The following is a 24853-nucleotide window of genomic DNA, read 5'->3' as shown; positions in this document are numbered from 1 at the left end:
AAAAATTACGATCCCTCATAAAATCCTCCAAGGCCAGCTTCGAGAGAAAAATTGCACAGGACACCAAAGACAATCATAAGGCTTTTTTCAGTTATGTTAGAAACCTGGGATGCAACTCCCAGACTTGTTCTGAGTTGATTCTAAGCGACAAAAAATACACTGAACCCACAGACATCGCCAATATCCTGGCAGACAGGTTCAGTGCAAACATCCCCCCCACCCCAAAAGAGCAAGTATCTATCCCAGCAGAGGGCTGCCTCCCAAACATCTCTGATGCTCAGGTGAAGGCTGCCCTCTCCAAAGCAAAAACACTGCTTCCATGGGACCAGATGGCATCCCAGGTTGCGTCCTACATGAAATCCAAGAGGAACTAATCCCTCAAATAAAACAGCTATACAATCTCAGCCTCACTACAGGATATGTGCCCACAGAATGGCGTACAGCAACAGTGGTCCCACTCCACAAAGGTGGAGCCTCTACGGACCCTGGAAACTATCGCCCCATAAGCCTGACTAGCTTAGTCTGCAAGGCTATGGAGAGGATCATCATGGAGCTCATAAACAAAGACATTGGGGACCTACAGACACTAGATCCTACCCAGTTCGGCTTTGTCAAGGACAGATCCTGCCTTTTGAACCTGGTTGACTTCTTCGAAATAGTCACCAAAGCCATAGATGAAGGGAAGGTAATCCACACAGCCTATCTGGACCTTGCATAGGCATTTGACACAATACCCCACTCGGGCATCATAGATGAGCTATCCAGCTTAAATATAAACCCCTATGTCACCAGATGGGTCGCAAACTGGCTCAAAGACAGAACCCACAGAGTGAGAGTTGCTGAAGCCATGTCAGACTCGAAACCGGTCACAAGTGGCGTCCCACAGGGTTCTGTGGTGGGACCACTCTTGTTCGGTATATACTTTTCCGAGGTACAGGCAAATGTGGGAGGACTATGGCTCACCAAGTTCACAGACGACTGCAAACTGGGCGCCATAATCAACTCTCCAGCTGACACAAACATCCTTCAAAAAGGACTCACAGAGACAGATAGCTGGTGCCAGCGTCATGGTTTAAAGCTAAATGCCAGAAAATGTATGGTCATACCCTTTGGCAAAAACAATGTGCCCACAAATTACCACATAGGCGGAAACCCATTAAGTACAGAGAAAGTTGTTAGGGACCTGGGGACCCAAGTTGATAGCAATCTCTCCTTTGAAAACCACATTGCCAAAGTGGTTAGAAAGACCTTCTACATAGCCCACCTCATCACGAAGGGTTTCACATCTAGATCAAGATAGGTAATCGTGCCCCTTTATTCATCCCTCATCAGGCCCATCATAGAATACAATGCCTCTTTTGGGATGTACCTTACCCGACACCTGCAGCAATTAGAAAGACCCCAAAAGTATCTCACCAAGAGGCTCAAGGGTCTCAAACAGATGCCATATGCTGCTCGGTTAAAAAAAACTCCAGCTCTACTCAGTTGCATACCACCTACTTCGAGGCGATCTATGCGTGACATACAAAGCTGTCAAATCCAGAATTAATGGACATGCTCCACCTCAGTAAATCTAAATCCCTTAGAGCCACATGCTCGAGGGACTTGAACCTCAGCACAGAAATAAATAGAACTTGCTGGAGGGACAGGTTCATAACCCAGAGGCTCCCTTCGCTCTGGAATAGAATTCCAGTTCATGTGAGGCAGAGCACCTCACCGAATCTCTTCAAGAAGAATCTCGATAGGTGGATATGGGATCGTAGGTTTATCTCAGGGATTACTCCCGTGTCACTATTAGACAGAGGCACAGTAAACTAAACCTTAAAAAGGGTACAGTATACTCAAATCAAGGGGTGGCGTAAGCCATACAGAATCGGGCTAGGCTTATAATTGCCTCAGGGCAGATAGCCTAGTATGAACCTATGAACCTCTTTCCGTAAAACCCCCTTACTTGGTTTTTCATCAGGATAGAGTGTACCTCAGGACCAATCCATCCTTTCTACCTAAGGTGGCCTCAGAAACCAAAATCAATCAGTCCATCAATCTTCCTGTTTTCTTCCCTAATTATCAAAATAAAGGAGAATACAAGCTGCATTCGTTAGATGTGCACAGGCAGCTACGTTTCTATATTCATAGGACTGCTGGTCACAGACAATCTGATCAGCTGTTCATTTCCTTTGCCAAATTCAATTTAGGTACAGCCGTTTCGAAGGTCACCTTATTACACTGGATTTCCCAATGTATCCTTCTAGCTTATGAGGCTTCTGGGAGGCCCACACCTCAAAGGGTCCATGCTCACTCCACTCGCTCCATATCTACTTCTGCTGCATTCAGATCTAGAGTCCCCTTGGATGATATTTGCTTGGCAGCCACTTGGGCCTCATCTCATACCTTTATTAACCACTACAAACTGGACGTCACTTCCAGAGCGAGAGCATCCTTTGGCTCCGCAGTGCTCCTTCCATGATGGCCGCCCAAGATTCAGGTTGCTGGGGACTCTGTCCCACAGGTTGCTGACAAATGAAGTCCCTACTCCAGATTAAGAAGATGTTCATCGTGCATACAGCTCCAGTCATTACAGATAGGTTATCCTGCCATCAGGCGGGTCCTCGGTCGGCCGAATTCCAAAGTCTAGGTCCGGCGTCGGTTGTCGTCGCTTCTTCCCTGACGTCAGTGCGGCAGGGGTATAAAAGAGGCAGCCGACGCCATTTTCTTCAATCTTTCTTGCCGCGTGGTGCCCGAAGCAGAAGCAGTTCGCAATTGCCGGTCGGCCAGCTCCTGAGATTTACGAAAATATTTCAGCCGAAGTCTTCTTGAAAGCAAAGTACCCCGTTGGGGAAACTTTTCTTGCCTCAGACCGATGTCAGACAAAGTTACTAATTGCATTTCATGTGGGAAGCAAATACCGCATAAGAATTTCCACTCTTTCTGTATACCTTGATTAGGCCTAGACCACGACATCTCGGTCTGCCGTTTTTGTGCTAGATTCAACAAGCGCACTGTTAAGTGTCGGGCGGAGTTCGCCCTTCACTATTTTGGTAAAAAATTTTATTATATTATGTCGTCGGATACTCCGACTCCAGTTTTGAGTAAAAGATGCAAAGATAAGGACCGACATACGAGGTCCGCGACTACTACTGACACCACGCTAAGGCCGACTACCGGTTCACCGGTTCTCAGTGAGGCGCCTACGCAGCCTCTGAGTACTGATGACACTACATTACCGGTGTCTTCAGTACCCGAAGTCGCAGGCTCCTCGGTCTCCATTCCTACTACAGATACCGACGCCACTCTTGGCGGGGGAAACTCAGACTTTAGACAGGCCTGCCATTTCTCAAGGTGTCTTCAGGCCTTCCTCCTTCTCTATTAAAGCATTCACAAAATCTAAAGCAGACATGAAAACCAAAATACAGGGACCTCAGACCCCCTGTCAAGGCCCTATGCCTAAAAAACAGATGCTCAGAATGGCTGAGGATTTGATTACTCTTATCAGGGGTTCTCAACCCCCTTCAGACAAAAGGCCCAGATTAGAGGAAGATTACCCTTCCTCAGATCAAGCCTCTATTGCCTCTGAACATTCTGAGGACCAGGACTATACCTATTCTCCTTTTGAAGACTCTGATGCAGAGGAGTCTATTCCCTCGGTCTCCCCCCCCCCCCTGAGGACTACACCTATTTTCCTTTTGAAGACTCTGATGCAGAGGAGTCTATTCCCTCGATCTCCCCCCCCCCCCCCGAGGACTACTCTTTTGGGGAAACCCTACATACATTGAGGGAACACTTTCACTGGGAAGGGCAAGATTACTCAGATTCCCAGAAAAGGCTCAGGGATTTTCTCTTGCTCCCCCAGCATAGGACCCTGGCTATCCCTCCTGTTTTAGATATATTAGATGATGTGTACACAGAAGCCAGCCTTAATCCAGATTCTTTACCTCCAGCTCCTGTTAAACCAGACAGGTATTACCGGGTTCCTGATTCACACCAGTTCTTATACAAAAGCCATGCTGCTGACCCAGAAACTGTTTCACAGGGTCCCAAGGGAATTAAGGCCTTTACTGCTAAAAACCCATTACCTTCAGAGAGAGATTCCAGAGCTTTAGAAAGGTGGGGGAAAAAGGTGTATACCTCGGCCACTTTAACCATGAGGGCATTAAACTGCCAGTTCCATATGTTAAAGTATCAACAGTTTTTGTTATCTCAGTTGAAAAGCAAAATGACACAACCAGAACAACCTGATTTAAAAGAGTTGCAGGATTTGTTGCATGGTGCAGAGCAAGTGGGTAAACATACCTTGCAGTGTGGTTTTGATGCTTTAGAGGCCTCATGTAGAGCTGCTGTTATGGGGTCTGTTATACGTAGACATGCTTGGCTCAAAGAGCAAGCCTAACCAGATCATGTCAAAGCTAAATTACTAGATGCACCTCTTCAAAAAGATGTATTGTTTGGTGTTAAAGCTGAGGAGGTACTAAAGAAAATGGAGGAAAAAGCGAAATCAATGCAAACAGTGAAAGATTTCCTGCAGGTACAACCTCCACATTTCAGCATAAACTGGCCTTCAAAAAATTGGTCCTTTCCAGCCACGGACAGACCTCAAAGAGGCAGATACAGACACCCAAGGGGTAGAGGGCAACCTCAAGGATCTTTCAGAGCCAGACAGTGGCAGGCACCAACCCCAAGAGGTGGAGAAGATAGATCACAGTCATTCAGAAAGCAGGCACAATGACTTCCCCCCTTTACCTGCCAAGCAAAGCTTTAATGGTAGCACCTTTGGGCGGAAAACTGGCATTATTCTCAAGAAATTGGCATATTGTTACAAAAGACAAATGGGTTCTGGACATTATAGACAGAGGCTACAGGTTCCACTTTCACACCCTTCCAAAAATGAGAGGCATGCCAAACCTGCCACAAAATCAAAGGGCAGAGGCACAAAAACAAATTTCAGCTCTCATGGACATGAAAGCGATTCAAGAGGTACCTGCAAAAGAACTAGGTCAAGGGTTTTATTCCAGACTATTCCTGGTACCAAGGAAAGACAAAGATTGGAGACCTCTCTTAGACCTATCCATCCTAAACACATATTTACAGGTACCAAAATTCAAGATGCTCACATTACAGCAGCTTCTTCCCATGCTGGGCAAGGAGTCTTGGCTGGTAACATTGGACCTCAAGGAGGCATACCTGCATGTCCCTTTCAGACAAGATTGCAGAAGATACCTCAGATTTCTTGCAGGTTCAACCCATTATCAATTCTCTGCATTGCCCTTTGGCTTATCTACTGCACCCAGAGTGTTTACGAAATGCCTGGCATCAGTAATTGCCTTCTGCAGACTTCAAGGAATACAAATATACCCATATCTGGACGACTGCCTGATCCAAGCGGACAGCAAGGACATACTTCTGAAACAACTGGAGTTTGTAATAAAACTGTTGAACTTTCTGGGATACACAGTCAACAAAAAGAAATCAAAACTAATACCCTCTCAACAAATAATTTTCCTGGGTGCCAGCTTGAATACAACCACCCAGATGGCCTACCTCACGCCAGACAAACAAGGGCAACTGTCTCAATACTTCAGCAAAATGGCAACCTTCACCAGGCTGACTGCAAGGAAAGTCCTGCAGGCTGTGGGATTCATGGCATCTTGCATCCTACTGATCCCATGTGCAAAGCTGCATATGAGGAAACTTCAATGGTACCTAAAAAACTTATGGTCTCAACACAGTCACAGTTTGGAAACAATTATACCACTCATTCCATGTCTTCCAAAGGAATTTTTGTGGTGGGCTCAAGCATGCCAAAGAAACATAGGTCTCCCTCTCTGCGTACCTCAAGCAACTCAAATCATCACAACAGACGCCTCGGACTACGCCTGGGGGGCACACATGACAGATCAGTGCATTCAGGGAAAATGGTCCCAAAAAGAGAAGCACCTACACATCAACCAAAAGGAAATGCTAGCAGTGCAAAATGCTATTATGGCCTTCAAAGACCTACTGCATCCAGGCCAGCTATTGATAAGGACGGACAACACCACAGTGATGTGGTACATAAACAAACAGGGGGGAACTCATTCATACCCCCTGTGCAGACAAGCCATGACCCTATGGAACACAGCACTGGAATTGCAAATTCAACTTCAGGCACAATTCCTGCCAGGGAAGGAAAACATACTGGCAGACAGCCTAAGCAGAAATATGACAGATCCACAGTTACATCCTCAAGTTTTCACAAAGATAACTCAGGCATGGGGACAGCCAGACATAGATCTCTTCGCCACCCACAGAAATTACCAATTGAAAAAAATTTGTTCAAGGACCTATCATCTACAGGCCTGGAAAGTGGACACACTTTCTTTCAGTTGGACAACGTTGACAGTCTATGTCTTTCCGCCTCTTCCTCTGCTGCCCAAAGTTTAAAAGCCACAGCAGAGAGACCGAAAATGATTCTCATTGCTCCAAATTGGCCAAGACAACACTGGTATCCGCTCCTGAAGAGCCTGACACATTCCCCACCATGGATCCTACCTCTAGTGCCTCTTCTGTTGTCCCAGCACAACTTCAAGACTCTTCACAGCCAGCTCAAAACCCTAAATCTAGCTGCATTCATTTGCCTCTCCAAGGAGGTGCAGGATGTCATCTTGGAGGCCAGAAGACCTTTTACTAGAAAAGTCTACTCTGCCAAATGGAAACGGTTTTGTGCCTGGAATCAGGAATAGGGCCAGAATCCTTGGGTAATAAATTTACCTCAAATTTTACAGTACCTAGGTGAGATGTTAAACAGTGGACTTCTCCTCCATCAAAATCCATGCTTCAGCCATTTCTGCACAATACAACACAGATCCTCCTTTATTCTCTCATCCTCTCTTAAGACAGTTCCTCAGAGGGGCAAAGAATATAAACCCCCCAAGGAAACCACCAGTCCCTGCTTGGGACCTCAACTTCATATTGGAAAAGCTGACCCTTCCTCCCTTCGAGCCAGCTGCTTCAACAGAACTACAATACTTGTCATGGAAAACAGCCTTCCTTCTGGCTATCACCTCAGCACGCAGGGTTTCGGAACTACAGGCCCTCATGGCTGTGCAACCTTTCATCATTTTCCATCAGGACAGAGTTTCCTTACGAACCAACCCTACCTTTATGCCAAAGGTAGTATCCAGTGTAGCTTTGAATCAGACTATCCACTTACCTACCTTTTACCCTAATCCACAAAACAAAGGGGAAATACTACTGCATTCCTTGGACATTCACAGACAACTTCGTTATTATTTGGACAGGACAAAGCCATTTAGGAAATCCGAGCAACTCTATGTCCTATGCTACAGGTGCTCAAGGAAAGGCCATCTCCAAACAGACAATCTCAAAATGGATAGCCCACTGCATACGCTTTTGTTACTCATTCCATGGAAAAGCTGTGCCTTCAAGCATCAGATCCCACTCCACCAGGGCCACAGCTACCTCTGCAGCTTTCCTCAGGGGGGTTCCTACCAAGAACATTTTGGAAGCAGCCACTTGGAGTTCAGTGCACACTTTCTCCAAACACTATCACCTTCCACTTTACTCTAAATCTAGAGCGGGATTTGCCACAGATGTCTTGCAGGGCATCCTTGCTCCTCCGAGTTCCACTTAGTGCCTGCCACCCCTACTTAGCTTTGGGATTCTTCCCATCTGTAATGACTGCAGCTGTATGCATGATGAACATAGTACAGTTTTGTACCTACCATAAATGTAGATGTTCGAGTGCTCATACAGCTGCAGTCCAGGTTACCCTCCCTCCGTCCCCTCTTAGGACAGGCCTTATGACAAACACCTTTATCATACAACCTATTTGGGGTATTCTTTTATGGTGTATTTGCTTGCAACTACTGTTTTTTGATTTATCTATATTGCATGTTTGCATAACATTATGTTTTGCCTTCCTTCTGGGGGCACCTGACATCTGGGGCAAGAAAAACTGAAGAAAATGGCGTCGGCTGTCTCTTTTATACCCCTGCCGCACTGACGTCAGGGAAGAAGTGACGACAACCGATGCCAGACCTAGACTTTTGAATTCGGCCGACCGAGGACCCGCCTGACGGCAGGATAACCCATCTGTAATGACTGCAGCTGTATGAGCACTCAAACATCTACATTTATGGTAGGTACAAAACTGTACTTTATGTACTCACCATAATGTTACATCTGAGTAGATGGCTTCATTTGTCTGCAACCATCCCCCCCTCCTTCCCCCTGGTCTTCAGAAGAGTTAGATGATGGTATTATTCCTGCCTTTTCCTGTTGGGATACCTTTTCAGGTATATAGGAGGGCAAACTTGATCTGAGGTCAATTGGGGTTGGCAGGGGATTATGGGTGAGGGGAGGAGCTAGGAGCTCGGATCCATAGCTGTATAAATAGTTGCCGGCTCGGATCCGATATCGGATCCAAGACCCACAGGTTGCAGACAAATAAAGCCACCTACTCAGATGAAACGTTATGGTGAGTACATAACTTCTTAGTTTCGCAAACCCCAGGGAGTCGTGCCTGACACATGTGGCAAGTTTCCCTCCAGGGGCAGAGGAGGGAACAATAGATGCTGCCCAAGGGGCAGAGGGGGTCTGCAAAATCAGGGTAGCAGGGAAGCTTTCTCTGACAAACCCTTTCAGCACCCCTGAGAGGCTGCCCGACTGTCCACCCTCGGAGGCAGTCGGGGGGAAGATTGTCACTGTACCCAGAAGCCTGGCGACTCCTCACTCAAGACAAATGGGTACAGTCTATCATATCTGAGGGTTACAAAATCCCCTTTGTCCACACCCCCATGCAAACAAACAGATCCCTTCCAGATGTTCCACCCGGTCTAAGGGAACAAGCAATACTAGAAATTTCAAAACTGCTAGAAGAAAGAGCCATCCAGCCAGTCCCAGCAGACCAGCAAGGATCCGGGATTTACTCCCAAGTTCTTTTTGGTACCAAACAAAACAGGGGACTGGAGACCCATTTTGGATCTCAGCAGGTTAAACAAGTCTGTTCAAAGAACGAAGTTCCGGATGGTCACGCTTCAGTCTATTCTACCCTTTTTGAGTCCGGACAACTGGATGTGCTCCATAGACCTTCAGGATGCGTACTGCTATATCAGAATGAACAGACGCTCCAGGAGGTTTCTCCGCTTCCGGTTGGGAGCCAGTCACTATCAATTCAGAGCCCTGCCCTTTGGTCTCACCACAGCCCCCAGGGTGTTCACCAAATGCATGGCAGTGGTTACGGCTCACCTGAGACGGCGAGGATTCCAGGTGTTTCCATATCTAGATGACTGGCTCCTAACTGCTTCCACCAGGCATCAGCTAATCCGAGCCAGGGATTATACCATCCAAACTTGCTCCAAGCTAGGTATCTCTATAAACTTCGAAAAGTCTGCATTGTCGCCTTGTCAATCTATAACCTTTATAGGCGCCATATTAAATACAAAAGAACTGTCGGCAAAACTTCCATTAGAAAGAGTATTAGACATTCGCTGACATGTTCAAACGTTACTACAGTGCAAGAGAATTCAGGCCAGATTTGTACTGAAAACCTTGGGTCTCATGGCAGCAGCATTCACATTACTTCCCCTGGCTCATTTTCACATGCGGATTCTTCAATGGATGCTTTTTACCCAATAGTCCTTTCAACAGCTTCCGATGTCTCACAACATAATAATCACCCAATCATGCAAAGACCACCTTTCTTGGTGGATAGTCTCCCCTCAAGTTTTTCAGGGCAGACAGTTTGTCCTTCCTCCTCCGGTTGCCACGGTGACAATGGAGGCCTCCCTGATCGGGTGGGGGGGGGGCATTTTCAGGGCAGGACTGTCCAGGGCACTTGGCAACCCCTAGAGTACCATCTGCACATAAACGTCTTGGAGATGAGAGCGGTACTTTTAGCGTTGCAAGCTCTTTAGGACTCTCTACCTACCGGGACTATTGCAGTTCAGACAGACAATATGTCGGTAGTGTGGTACATCAACAAGCAGTGCGGAACCAGGTCCTATCCCTTATGTCGAGAAGCACTCAGACTCTGGCAGTGGGCGATCTCCTCTCAACGGTTTCTGATAGCAACGCACATCCCCGGGAAGTCCAACGTCATAGCGGACAAGCTAAGCAGAGCAATCCTCATGCCTCACGAGTGGTCTCTCAATCAGTTAGTAGCGGACAAAATTTTCCACAGATGGGGTCAACCTTGCTGCGACCTTTTTGCAACCCCTCTCAACAGCAAGTGCAGCGACTTCTTCACTCTCTTCCCCCTCCCAGGCCATTCCCCCAGAGATGCTCTAGTTCACGATTGGCCCCAGGGTCTTCTCTATGCATTCCCTCCTTTTCCCTTAATTCCAAAACTGATTCAGAAAGCAACCGCTTGGGATCCAGGATGATCCTCATTGCTCCTTACTGGCCTTGACAAATTTGGTTCCCATTCCTGCATTGTCACCTGCTGGAGCAGCCCTGGAATCTGGACCCAGTGCCAGACCTCTTGATCCATCAGTCGGGCGGGCTGCACCAATCCCTTCACTCTCTCAACCTCACAGCTTGGTTGCTCCACTTCCAACCTTAGCCAGGCTTTCACATATTTCTCAGCCAGTGCGTAAAGTCATACTTTCTTCGCACAAATCTTCTACTAGGAAGACTTATGCTAGTAAGTGGAAAAGTTTTTCTTTCTGGGCAGAGGCTAGAAAGATAGACCCCTTTACAGCCCCTGTCCATAATGTTTTAGATTGTTTGGCGGAACTTTTTCGAGCAGGTTCCTCGTCTGCCATCATTAGGGTCCAATTGGCTGCTATTGCAAATTTTCACGTTGGCCTATCAGAGTCCAGTATCATGTCCCACAAACTTTGTAAGGCCTTTCTTAAAGGGACTATTTTACTTAGACCCCCGGTTAAAGATCCCCCCCCAATGGGATTTGAACTTGATATTAACTTCATTGATTCTCCCTCCTTTTGAGCCTGTGGCTTCTTGTTCCTTAAAGTTACTCTCCTGGAAGACTCTCTTCTTAGTAGCCATCACCTCAGCCCTTTGTATTCGTCCTCTTTATCTTATTTTTCACAAAGATAGAGTTTCACTCAGGACTAATCCTTCCTTTTTACCCAAAATACCCTCAGAGACAAATCTCCATCAGGCTATTGATCTTCCTGTCTTTTTTCCTAATTATTCAAACAGAGCTGAACAAAAGTTACACTATTTGGACGTTCACAGGCAATTACGTTTTTATTTGGTTAGGACCAAACAGACAAGAAAATTAGATCAACTGTTCCTGTCCTATGCTGAGGGCAAGCAGGGCCTGCCAGTTTCTAAGGTAACCTTGTCCAGGTGGCTGGCCTCTATTATTACCTTGATCTATCAACTGAGACATAAAGAACTCCCTACAAAACCAAAAGCACATTCCACCAGCGCATTGGCTACGTCGGTAGCTTTTCAGGCTAGACTTCCAATGGAATCTATTTGTGCTGCAGCCACATGGGTCACTCCTCATACCTTCATTTCGCATTACAAGTTGGATTTGGCCTCCAGGGGTCGAGCTGATTTTGGTTCCACTGTGCTCAAGAGTCTGTTTCGATGAGCCACCCAGGGCTAAGGTGCTAGGGACGCTGTCCCATCCAGCAAGAATGAAGGCGAGATAGACAACTTAACATTAAGAAGTTATGTACCTACCATAACGTTGCATGTTAGTTGTCTTCATGTCGCCTTGTTTCTTGTGTTCCACCCTCCATCCCCCTAGCCTGGTTAGGACCGAGAAGAATCCCTTTTGAGGCCTTCTTCCTATGGTTGACTTTTTTTTAGGTTACGCCCTCCTCTGTTTGTAGCACTGTAGGTAAACCTTGTGGTGGGAACAGGTGTTTTTTCCATGGTGTTAGCTCTACCAAACGAGATCTGGATATCTGATGCCTAGCATTGTGGGATAAGTGGGGACCTCGAGCCGGTAAATAGCTCTCGAGCTTTAGTAAAAGGCTGAGTCGGAGCCGAGGGTCGGCTCCGAACCCATCCAGCAAGAAAGGCGAGATGAAGACAACTAACATGGAATGTTATGGTAGGTACATAACTTCTTCTTATCTTCTATGAGGACAGGGTTTCCCTCAGGACTAATCCATCCTTTATGCCCAAGGTGGTGTCTAGTGTGGCTCTAAACCAGTCCATTCATTTGCCTACTTTTTCCCTTATTCTCAGAATAAAGGGGAAAGGATACTGTATTCTCTGGATGTTCACAAACAACTTAGATTCTATTTGGACAGGACTAAACCTCTCAAAAAATCTCACCAGCTGCTAGTTAGCTTTGCTGCAGAGGCAGAGGAGAAGGCCATTTCAAAGCAAACCATTTCCAAATGGATAGCGCATTGCATCCATTTCTGCTACAAACACCATGGAAAACCTACCCCACAGGGGATAAGAATACATTCCACCAGGACTGCATCTACCTCTTCTGCATTTCTCAGAGGAGTCCCTACCAGGGACTTCCTGGAAGCTGCAACCTGGAGCTCTGTACATACTTTCCCCAAGCATTACCACCTGCCTATCTTTTCTAAATCCAGAGCTGAATGTGCCACAGCAGTCTTACAGGGCCTTATTACTAGCTCTAATGCTCTTTAACTACCTCCACCCTTGCTTAGCTTTGGGAATCAACCCAAATGTGATGACTGCAACAGTGAAACACGAAGAACATTGTACAGTTGTGTACACTTACCATAAATGTAGATGTTCAAGTGTATTCACTGTTGCAGTCCTGGTTACCCTCCCTCCAGCCCCCTAACTTCTCTTGACTTTTACCTTCCTCCTTGTTTGGCATGTATTATATCATGTGTATTTGCTTTTTTGCTGGGGGTGTTCCATACCATATAATTTCTTCCTATTGTGGGGATACCTGACATCTAAGGCACGAAAAACTGATGTATTGGCATCAGCTGCATGTTTTATACCCCTGACGACTTGATGTCATGGAAGAAACTACAGCATCTGACACAGAAATCCAAAGACTCTGGTATTCAGGCTGGCTGAGGGCTACTTGCAGGCAGATAATCCAAATGTGATGACTGCAACAGTGAATACACTCGAACATCTACATTTATGGTAAGTGTACACAACTGTACTTTTTAATCTACATCATGGCACTTTATAACTAAAGTGATGTGTTTTCCACTCTATCCTACCAAAATTATTGACTTTTTTTTGTTTAGTAAAAAGCTTCATAAACTTTTATAAAGAATGGTGTAGCATGATTTGAGGTGTGTTACTTGTAAATTGCTTTAGCTATGGTGTGCAGGCTCCTGGGTTCAAGACCTGCAAGGGCTGTTTACAGGAGCACAGGAAAATAATTTTCTTGGGTGGCGAAAGCCAGGGAACCTTTTTGGCTAGGCTTATTTAGGGCTCAGGGCCGATAACCTACTACTTACCTATGAACCTGTGAGGGTGTGTACATTTGCTTTTCAGATACAGGGACCCAAGCATGCATTGTAGTGCATCCATTAAAGTCTATGGACCTGGCTGTATCTGATACAAGACCTAGGCAGCTGCCTAGAGTCCACTGCTGGCTGGGGGAGAGTTACCTGGCTTTAAAAATAAAACAGAATGGTCAGTAATCCTCAGTTAAGCTCCTTTGCTCTGAGAGCAACTTTCCAGTCTGTCGTCCAATTCCACTACTCTGTGTTCTTTTTCAGCGTTGTGTCACAAGATCTTTCAGCAGGAGATTTGTACAAGAGTTTGTGTTCTGATCCACAGAGATTTTATGTTCTTCTAATCAGAAAGCATGAAAGTTATTTCAGGCTCAAATCACAAAATGCAGGGGGGTGGGGGTTGCAAGTGAATCTATTTCTGAATTCTAAGTGATCCCTCAAACACTTCTGTTCCGAAAAGTAGACTTTTAGTAATTTTAAGTATTTATCCATTTGTTTTTTAAGGTCCTGTTCATATTATATATTGTAATCCAGGAACTTAATGTGTGCGTGCGTGTGTGTGTCTCTGTCTCTATCTGACTGTCTGCATTATTCTATTGTATTGCTTCGCTCGTCATAATGATAGCTTGCTAAACTGATTGACTGGATTTTCTATTTTGTTATTTGATCCCTGGACACTGAATAAATTATAACAGAAATATCATTAAAAGTTTCTAGAAGTTAGAGTAAGTTAATAGTCAACCTTTTTATCATTTTTGTTTGAAAAAAATCTTGTACCACCCTCAGTTCATTGCATCCGTACTGTGTGGATTTTAGGTTAGTTATCATAGTCTTAACTGAACCTGCAGTAGTGTAAGTATAGGATCACTGCACATTAATTCACACAGACGAATACTTGTGTGTCCACAGAAGCTTGTATGAAATTTATTTAGAAATGAAAACTCATGTTGTGTATTTTGATTTCATTTCATGGAGGCTGAGAATTTTGTTTTGTAGTAAACTGTGCAGATTTTTTACACAGATTTGCAGTGGATATTTTTGCACTAGAGGTTATTTGTGAATGAGCTATCTGTTATATTTGTTTCTGCTATGCTTGATGTGAAGGTTATATTTGGTAATATTTTGGGTTCTCCTGTTGTTTCCTAGGCTTCGTGAACGACACCAAGATGTGCTACGTCAGAAGTTATACAAACTGAAGCAGGAACAGGGGGTGGACAGTGAACCCCTCTTCCCGATTATCAAGAAAGAGCCAGAGTCACCAGAAGAAAGGTATGAAACCACTTGTAAGGTTTACTTTTAGTCATACACTGCATTCCTTTTCCATAAGCTTTCTCTCCATGGTGGCTCCAAGGAAAGGATGTACTGCCATCATTCTTTATGGTTACGAACCCCCGCAATATAAGAATCTTCCTTAATCCTGTCAGAGCCCCAGATCATAAAATGCAGACATGGGTATAAATGCTGTTAAAGAGCAGGAGTATCACATATAGGCATGCATCTTGTAAGCTTCATGTACTGCAGTTAAAGAGAAAAAGCAACCCCAAAGAAAGGCATGTAACAGATTTATTGTATGTCACTTGGTGATGCAGTAAATGAGAGTCAATTTTTTTTCTTTTGACACAAAGCTAAGTAGAACACTCAGAATGAGATGTTTATTTGTTATAGTTTGATATGTGGCTTGATTCCATTTAACCAGAGTCCTTTTTACAGTTGAAGCCCAGGTTGTAATGGCACAAAGAGAGGCAGTCTTAAACACTTTTGTACTATACAGAGATTTGGAAGTGATTAGAATAAAACTTATACAGACTGGATACAGAGTATTTTTCTTTGCATCTGAAAAGGATTGCAACTGAGCTCTGCCATAAGTATTTGCTGTAAAGTCATAATGCAAAGGCAGGTCCATTTATTAAAGGAGAGCTGCACTCACAGACTGAAAAAAAATATGTGTATTTTATCATGTCTTGATGTTTCCTACATTCTAACACTACTTTTGGACTCTGTGTACTTTTTCTAATATTTTTAAATGTAAATCCAGTGTCTGCCCCACATGGGGTCTGACATCTTGATTTTTTTTAGTCTACCTCTAGGTATCCCACAATGTAGTGTTTGGCTTTAAAATGTTGCATCATAGCTCCTAAGCTCCTGTCATTACATTGACTTTACATGTGTTTTCACATATGCCCTGCTTTTTCTAGTCAGGTATAATTACTTGCTTTTCAATGACTGCTTAAAATACAAACTGAGATAAACGCACAGAAATTATTCTCAGTGTCTGTTACTTCTTTTTCATTCTAAAGTTGCCAGTTTTCATTCTTTTGTTATGCCTGAGTTGTAGTCCATAAACTCCCCTCCCCCTAAACACCTCCCCTTCGTATCTGGCAAGGTGGGAAAGGTAATTTGAGCTGTTTGCTGCTATGATTGATCGCTCACAGTAAGAGACAAAATTCATGTACTGTTGCCTTGTACTATCCACCTACTTATGGTGGGACACTTATTTTTTGCTGCACCATAGCCTCTTTCTGTCCTCAAATTTTAATCCTTACTACCTACTAATTGGTAACACATTGTTTGGTAAACCTTCCAGCTTCATTTTTCAAGGATTCCTGAGAAAGCAAAATTCTTAAGTAATTGTGTCACAAAGGCTATTTTTTGTTTTTATGTAGCACTGTGATGCACTTAAAATAAGACTTTTGCATCAGCGTGCACTTTCTAAACAATAGTAATGCAAGTGTAAATTACCACATTATTAACTTAACAGTAATCACAATTGATTACCTGAACAGTTTTGAGGGATAGGTCAAAAGTAAGATTAAAAAAAATCATAAGCAAAATCAGGGTCATTTGAGATGTTTAGTCTTGGGCCATTTAACTCTTGTTGTACTGTTGTCTATATTTACTCCCTGTAATTTGTTTCTTACAGCTGGAGGATTTATGTGTGTTGTCTGCAGTAATTCTCTTAAACCAGTAAGTCATTGTTAATGCATCTTCTTAGATTTATTTTTTACACATTGCAGCACCGCCTTCACTGTTTTGTTTCTGATTACAGTCACTTTAGTTTTTCATTCCTCTTTGTGTATATATATATATATATATATATATATATTTGTTTCCTTCCCTTTTTAATTCCAAGATACCAGCATTGGTGTTTCTTAAAGCTGCCATGTCACTTATTACAGTGGAAGTAAATGTGTTTATCATAAAGACATCCAGGTTCGTATCCTCTGCATCTGAAGAATAATGCAAAAATTGTCAGAAAAGGTTAAAAAAATAATAATTTGGTGAGAGTTCAAAATGGCAGCTGTTCTATGAACACTGCTGTCACCTAGCTCTCTGATATACCCTGGATTAAAACAATCCCATAAGGGAATACATAATTAATAATACAGAAATAACTGTAGATATTACTGCTAATATCATCCAGCAAACAAAAGAGGAAGAAAAAGTGACAGATTCAGCTCAGAAACAACAGGATTAACTAAGATTTCTGAATAACAGCTTAAGCCATGTGCTACTAAGGTCCTGCATCTGACTACAAGATTGGTAAAACACTATACAGCAAGATGTCAAAAGAGGAAAATAATATGGAAACAACAACTAAGACCAAATTCTCAGTACTAGCCTCACCTGAGAAAGACACAACTTCAAAAAGACAAAAGACATCTAAACAAACTGACAACTCTAAAACTGCAAATAAATCCAAGACAGACCTGCCAGCTAATCTGGAAGACATAAAAACTTCCTTATTACCTATCCAGCAAGCAATAAAGGACTTATTACAATTTCAAACCTTTGGTGACTCATTTAGCCAAGTAATATCCAGAATGGAAAAATCTGAGTCCAAAATAATAGAAAATGAAATAAAAATAGACTCTATTTCTCAAAGAACTGACGCCCATGAAAAAGAAATACAAAACGTACAAGCAAAAATAACAGACCTAGAAGCAAGATCTCGAAGGAACAATATCATCATTAGAGGAATACCTGAAACTGTACCTCATAACAATCTAATACCAACAATCAAGCAAATAATAAATTCCCTGCTAGAGGAACCTGAAGAAATACAACAAATAACAATAGAGAGAGCCCACAGAGCCCTGAGGGAAATGCAAACACCACTGAAACCAAGACCTGTTTATATTAAAATATTAAACTATCAAGATGTAAATAAAATTATACTGGCAGCAAAGAAAAAAGGCACACTCACCTGGAATAATAATAAAATCTCCTTTGGTCAAGACCTCCCAATACAAATAAGACAAGCAAGGCAACTACTATCTCCATACTGCAGGTTCCTAATAGGAAAAAAAATCATATTCCAGATGAAATATCCAAATCAGTTAATCTTCTATATCAGAGAAGTTAAATACATGGTCGCTAACCCCAAAGAGGCAAAAGAGACATTCCTGGCCGTTTTCAAGCAAATTCCACCTTCAGAAACAAAATAAATCCACAAAAAAACGATAAACGACCCTCGGGTGAAGAAACTACCCCATTCACGCACACTCTATCTGGGATCCAACTCTGAAAGCTTCCCCTTGCTGTCTAGGCCCTTAAATCCATGATGTGAGCCATGAGGAATGCAGGAAAAGTAAGTACAGCCTGGGTAGGAACCAAAAATCAACTGCCGTTTCCGATGCCCGAATATAGGAAGGGACCTCCTCCTGGGACATTGGTCTGCAAAATTGGGCCCCCTGCGATTTTGAGGGCTCCATTAAGAAGAACAGTCAGACGAAATGGATCTCAGCAAGCTCCAAAAGATTTTATTGCCTGAAAAACGAAAATTGATCTGCACCAGCTAAAAGAAGAAAGCTGCACCATATATGTCAACCAACCTGCAAGCAAAACCTTGAAGAAATAAGGTACTGTTGAACTGAACCATTCACTAAAACAGTACACCCATTACTGTGAAGGTGAATGAAAATCCAGCCTTAAATAATAGGCAAGAAATAAACTGTCAGAAACAGGTTAGCCCATGGATTAATATTGAGAAAAAAAGGGGGGGGGTTAAATATTTTATGTAAATACTTGAAATGTGTTAAAAGATCCTGGAGAGAAGTAATCTTAGGAAAATAGTAAAATAACCTAACAATCTTGGGATAATGTAAATATAGCCTTAATATGCTAACTATAGCAGAAGGACTGTTTGGCTAAGCTGTTTTTTTTCCCCTCTATGTATATACTTCCTACCCCTGATAAATGGGTGTCAAGTATATATTTTATAACCCACACAGATTGATGTGGAAAAACATTACAGGCACCAAAGAAGGCCAACATCTGAAAAAATAAAGGGGAGGAAAAGAAGCCAAATGAAAGAAAAATGTAAAAATTACAAGATTGATTGTTTAACAATACTAGTATGGTACATATATTGTTATAATTTACTGAGGAATGTATATTAATATGCTGTTTTAAAAAAATACTATTAGAATTAGTCACAAGACAAAAACAATACATGCTGTACCTTAAATGCAATACCATAATTGTATAAATAGTATGTTGGAAGAGGCTAGGGAACATTAAGTAACAGTGTTTGTTGAGGGAACTAGTATGGTCAGCTTTGTCCGCATTGTATATAGTAACACAGGGGGGATGCTATGGGTTAAATCTGTATCTAAAAAGAAAACACATTTCAAGATTAGACGTAAAGGTAAACCATATAACGAACCTTCACCCCCCCGACAATTTTTGGTCCAGGGATATAGTGGTTAGGCACAGAGTAGGGACGGTTATAAATAGATGCTTTCCTAAACCATCACACAGTAACACATACAAAGATAAAAAAACAAAACTAATATACATGACATATCTAAGGAATACACCTAATGAATAAATGTGGGAAATAGAATCATGGAACGTTAAAGGGCTCCAAAACAAGAAGAAAAGAAAACTGTTCTTACACCTTACATTAAAAACCACAGCCAACCTCATACTAATACAAGAAACACACTTGACTGCAGAACAATGGGCAGAAATTAGCAGAAAGAAATGGATAAGTCAAATCATAGCTTCAGAGGGAAAAACAAACAGTGCTGTGATGGCCATAATAATTAAAAAACAATTTAAGGAAAAAATACTTAAAACCAAAGCTGACAAGGAGGGAGGATGGTGTTACATAACATTTACTAGTCCTACAATACCAAAACCTACAATGGTACTTAATGTTTACGCACCTTGTAATGACCAACATCTTTTTATGTCATTATACCCAACCTTAAACCAATTTAAAGATCACTACCTAGTGATTGGAGGTGACTGGAACACATATCAAAACCCAGAAAAGGATAAATCTAATCTGACCAAATCACATAATAAACAAGCCACATTAGCCCGTAATGAACTCAAACAAGATTTCAAACTATATGACCCCTTTAAATATGGGAACAGTGAAGATAAAACGTGGACATTCACGTTCTGTTCGCAATACCACAAAATGTGGTCAAGGATAAACTTCTTCTTAATCTCTGACATATTCATTAACATGGACCCAACAATAACTATACATGCCAGGTTCTTTTCAGATCACTCCAAAATCACACTGAACATTAACTGGGACAAAAAGATATATTTAGAGAATAGGGGTCATAATTGGTCATTAAACCCTAATTTACTTTCCAAAATGGATGTAATAAAAGAAACAGAAGCAATACTAAAAATAGCTCTTACAAATATCACTAACTCTCAAGTACCAACTGACATAGAATGGGCTGCAACCAAAGCACAAATTAGAGGATTGTTTATCAAAAAAGCAGCATACTATAAAAAAATACAACTGAAAGAGGAGCATACACTGAAAGGGAAAATAGAGCATCTTGAAAAAGAAGTAATAAATAACCCCAAGAACCAAACAGAAGCAGAACTTTTAAAAGTGCAAAGGGATCTATATATGTTAGAAACCAGGAACCTATCTTTTTATGAAGCCAGAATGTTAGCCACTTATGCAGAAGAAGCTCAAATACCATCTAGAGCTCTGGCCAGAATTATCTCTCAGCACAAAAATGCCTCCAATATATCAGAAATAAACTACAGACACAAAAATTACACAAAAATGAAGACATTATTAAAGCATTTGAACAAATATACTCTCAAATATATGGAGCATAAATACTACAAACCTCAAAGGAAGATAGAACTCTTTTCCTTCAAAAACTGAAATTCCCTAAACTAAATTTAGCCCAACAAAAAAAAAACTAACTGAACCGATATCCATCAGTGAAATTATTACAACAATCAAACACTTAAAAGCACATAAGGCTCCGGGTCCGGATGGACTCGCATCAGAATTTTACAAAGCATTTTCCATCTTGATAGCCAAACTACTATACTATACACTGAATTACATAATAAACTATAAAATAAATGATATCCACTTTAATGCCCCTAAAACCATCTTTATATTAAAAGAACACACAGACCCCAAAAACCCTGACATCTACAGACCCATCTCCCTCTTAAGTATAGATACTGAAATATTTACCTCTATACTTGAAAACAGAATGAAAAATCTGATAGCGAAAATCATCTCCTCAGAACAATCCGGTTTTACGCCACATAGACAGATTAGTGACAATACATTAACATTAGATGCACTAGTATCTTATTCTAACTGATACAGTATCAACATCTACACAATGGTAGTGGATGCCCACAAGGCATTTGATAGGGTTAACCTAGAATTCTTCCTCCAAACACTACCCTACTTTAATATACCCAATAACTTCATTCAGATCATCCAAACTCTCTATAGCAACCCATACACATCTCTATATATAAATAAAACTTGGTCAAATAGGATTCTAATAAGCAATGGAACAAGACAAGGATGTCCATTGTCACTTTTCCTGTTTAACCTATACCTAGAACCACTCTTTCTATACATTAAACAAATTACATACCACAATCCTCCATCAACACACAACTTCAAAATATACCTCACTGCATTTGCGGATGATCTGCACATATACTGCACTACAAAAAATTCAGATATAAACAAAATAATAGCTGCAATCGAACATTTCTCGACTATGTCTAACTACAAACTAAACCTCAATAAAACTAATATTTCCCCCCCTAAAAACACCCAAACTCATCTCACTAATACTATTGTTAAACACAATAAAAATAAAAGAAGAAACTAAATACCTGGGAATCACCTTTTTGTAGAATAACAAAGACTTCTACCAACAAAATGTAAACCTTAAATGACAAAACATAATGCAAGACTGTAAAAGATGGAACAATTAAAACTACAATTCTTGGCCAAAGTATCAATAATCAAAATGAACATCTTACCTAGACTAATGTATATATTCATGACATCACAGACAATAATACATAATAAATTCTTCAAACAAATTCATACCTTCCTAGCAAAATTTATATGGGAACCCAAAAAAAAAACAGAATCGCCTATCCAAAATTAACACTCCCCAAAAACAAAGGAGGACTAAATTTACCAGATTTTAAAATGTACTACTCGATCATTAACACTAACAGAATATTAAGAATAGCTGAACATAACCCGTCAATGGAAAATTGGTCTCCTCTTTGGGTGACTATCTATTATTGATATATTAAAGCTCTAAGTTTCAATCCCAAAGCACTTCCATTCCTGAATCAGAAAGAAATACAAACATAACATTATAGATCCCTTAAAACATTCTGTCAACTTAGTGCAAAAGCTCTTTCAATTCTTGAACCTTGGACAAGCCATGACAGTACTGCAACCCCTTCATAAAAACCTAAATTTAAGAATAAACACTAAGATGCTGGATTTAGTCCCTTTTCCCAGACTGAAAGATAAAACAATCCAAGATATTTATCCTTACCTTAACTGCTCAATACAAGAAATGAGGACCAACTTAAACCTCCCTAAATCACACATAATAATCCTAAGACAAATCAAAGAACTGTGTTCCAGTTACCTCCAAAATGCTACTATGACCAATAGTGACATAGAAACTTATAGCAGGTTTTGGAAAACTATTATCACAGCAAAGAAAACTATTGCTAATTCATATGAAATGATAAATGAAATCAAATACCAGAAAGACCTCCTCTTCTCTAACTACTGGAGAAAAATTAAACCATCCATAGATGATCAGCAAATAAGCCAGGCAATCAATCTAACACTGAAGATTATACCCCTCAAAAAGTTAGCATACACTCAGCTCATGATCAATAATAATGCATATTTTACACCTGCAATCCCACACAAATTTAACACATCAAAATCACCTTTCTGCCCACACTGTAAGAACCAGATAGCTGACTTAATCCATGTATTTTGGAGCTGTAAATGTGTCTATAAACTGTGGAACTCTCTCAAGGTACAATTACAAAAAATAGGTTATCAAACATCAACATTAACTTGGGAATTCACTCTATTACACATTCTCCCACCCAACATACCAAGAAAACAAGCAAATACACTTTTAACAATCTTCCTACTAATGAAACTGTATATAGCTTCTAAATGGCTAGATACGATAAATATCTCTTGGGAGGGTTTTAAACAAGTAGCTATACAACACATTTTAGCTCATAAAATAGTATTAGAGCAAAGAAACAAAAACATGAAATCCAGAGAAATTTGGGAACATACCTTTAATATCATATTAGCATAATTCATCACACAGCAACTTAGAAATGCACTCTAATGGAACCGAATAATATACAAGTTCAGATATTAAATAATAACTTGGATATTACGAATGTATATACTGTCTGTATACCTGTGGAATTAACAGTGAAAGCATCTATGTACATAGTGTAAATAGTTATGTTGGACGACCTATATCCTGTGGTATTGACATAAATGTATAATATATATATACGGTCATGTTGTAAGATGGCTTTTATCTGTGACATTTATTAATGCAAAAATAAAAATAAAAATTATTGGAAAAAAAAAAGTAATAATTTGGATTATATGGGGAGGCTGTGATGAGGAATAAGGAGTGGAGGCCCTGTGGGATTTGTATTGGAGAGGAGTAGTGGGAATCATGGGGTTAGGTGTCGTAGAACCCTTTGCCTAAGGCACTGTTTCACATTCACCTGTCTGGCTTTTTGTCATGTAAGATTTTTGTGATTGTTCTTCATGTTTTACTGTTGCAATTCTGACTTTGTGGGATTTCCTGCTGTAGTATGCCTGCGTAATAGCTGAGAGATCCGACAGCATGTCTGATTCCGTAAAGGTTTCGACTTGCAGGTTTTTGTTATTGATCTAATTTAGGTGTTCTTAATGTTTTGTATATATATTTTTTTCAGTTTAGATTCCACTGTTTTAATGCAATACTGAGGTAATTCTGTGTTGCTACTTGGATGTTACACTGTGCAGTATTTTGTATGCAATCCATTTTCTGTTTGCAGTTGTGGTTGGAGCTTGATTAATCATAGGTCTTATATAAAATATATGTAACACACGGGTTCCTGTTATATGATCGAAGACGCATTTCTTCTAATGCGATGCGTATTGATCGAACTTGAAAGCACGAAACGGCAAAATAGCAAAACTGCATATAAGCAATTTCTTTCCCTGGGAGAGAAATCGCTTGGCCACCTCCATTACTTTGCCATTTTCGTCACTATAGTGCGATCTTGGAGTTGGTATATTTAAGTAGTGTGAGTGTGGGGGGTAAAGCCCCCCACTTTATGTAATGTTTTAAAGTTTTTTTTATTTCCTCATTTGTGGAACAGCAATATTTTTCCCTTAAAAAAATCGTTGTTCTATGTGTTCGGGATTGTAAGCTTTCGCTTATATGGGGTCGATAAATCAGCATTCGCTTTTTTAAGAGTTTGCTAATTTAATATAGACCCGTAACAAACACACAGGTGTGTGTGTATGTGTGTGTGTGTGTGTGTGTGTGTGTGTGTGTGTGTGTGTGTGTGTGTGAAATATTTGATCTGATGTCAATTTTCATTCCGTCCTCAACTGATGGGTTCAGTTCCAAGACGTCAGATCCGATTCGTTTGCTGTAAAAGCTCGTGGCAACTTGAAACTCTTGAGCTTCTTTCCTACCCACAATGCGCCATCCCCCCGTAACCACAAATGTTCTTCGTGTTTCACTGTTGCAGTCATCACATTTGGGTTATCTGCCTGCAGGTAGCCCTCAGCCGGCCTGAATGCCAGAGTCTTGGATTCCTGCGTCGGATGCTGTCTCTTCTTCCATGACATCAGGGGTATTAAACATGCAGCCGATGCCATTACATCAGTCTTTCTTGCCGTGCGGTGCCCGAAGCAGAAGCAGTTCGCAAGTGCCGGTCGGCCAACTCCTGAAATTTTCGTTTTCGAGTTTCAGAACCAAAGTCTTCAAAAAAGATAAGTACCCCGTTGGGGATCTTTTTTCTTGCTCCAACTGATGTCAGTAAAAGTTAACAATTGTCTTTTCTGTGGAAAGCAAATACCTCATAAAGATTTTCATTGGTACTGCATCCCTTGCTTAGGCCCAGACCATGACATTCCTTGCCGT

The 24853-nt window shown here is 41.4% G+C and overlaps 1 protein-coding gene across 1 annotated transcript in view; it reads left to right on the top strand.

Moving 5' to 3' along the window:
* CACTIN (cactin, spliceosome C complex subunit) overlaps nt 1–24853 on the top strand; it is a 710497-nt gene that overhangs the window by 526292 nt on the left and 159352 nt on the right. Inside the window, exon 8 of the mRNA XM_044053865.1 lies at nt 14532–14654. Coding sequence (XP_043909800.1) covers nt 14532–14654 — 123 coding nt within the window. The remainder of the gene's footprint in view (nt 1–14531; nt 14655–24853) is intronic.

This window comes from Protopterus annectens, chromosome 13.part0 (genome assembly GCF_019279795.1).
Source record: "Protopterus annectens isolate FY-2018-M chromosome 13.part0, PAN1.0, whole genome shotgun sequence".
Classification (NCBI taxonomy): Eukaryota; Metazoa; Chordata; order Ceratodontiformes; family Protopteridae; genus Protopterus; species Protopterus annectens.
The sequence above is the reverse complement of the archived record's forward strand: the minus strand, read 5'-3'. Positions and strand labels throughout refer to the sequence as shown.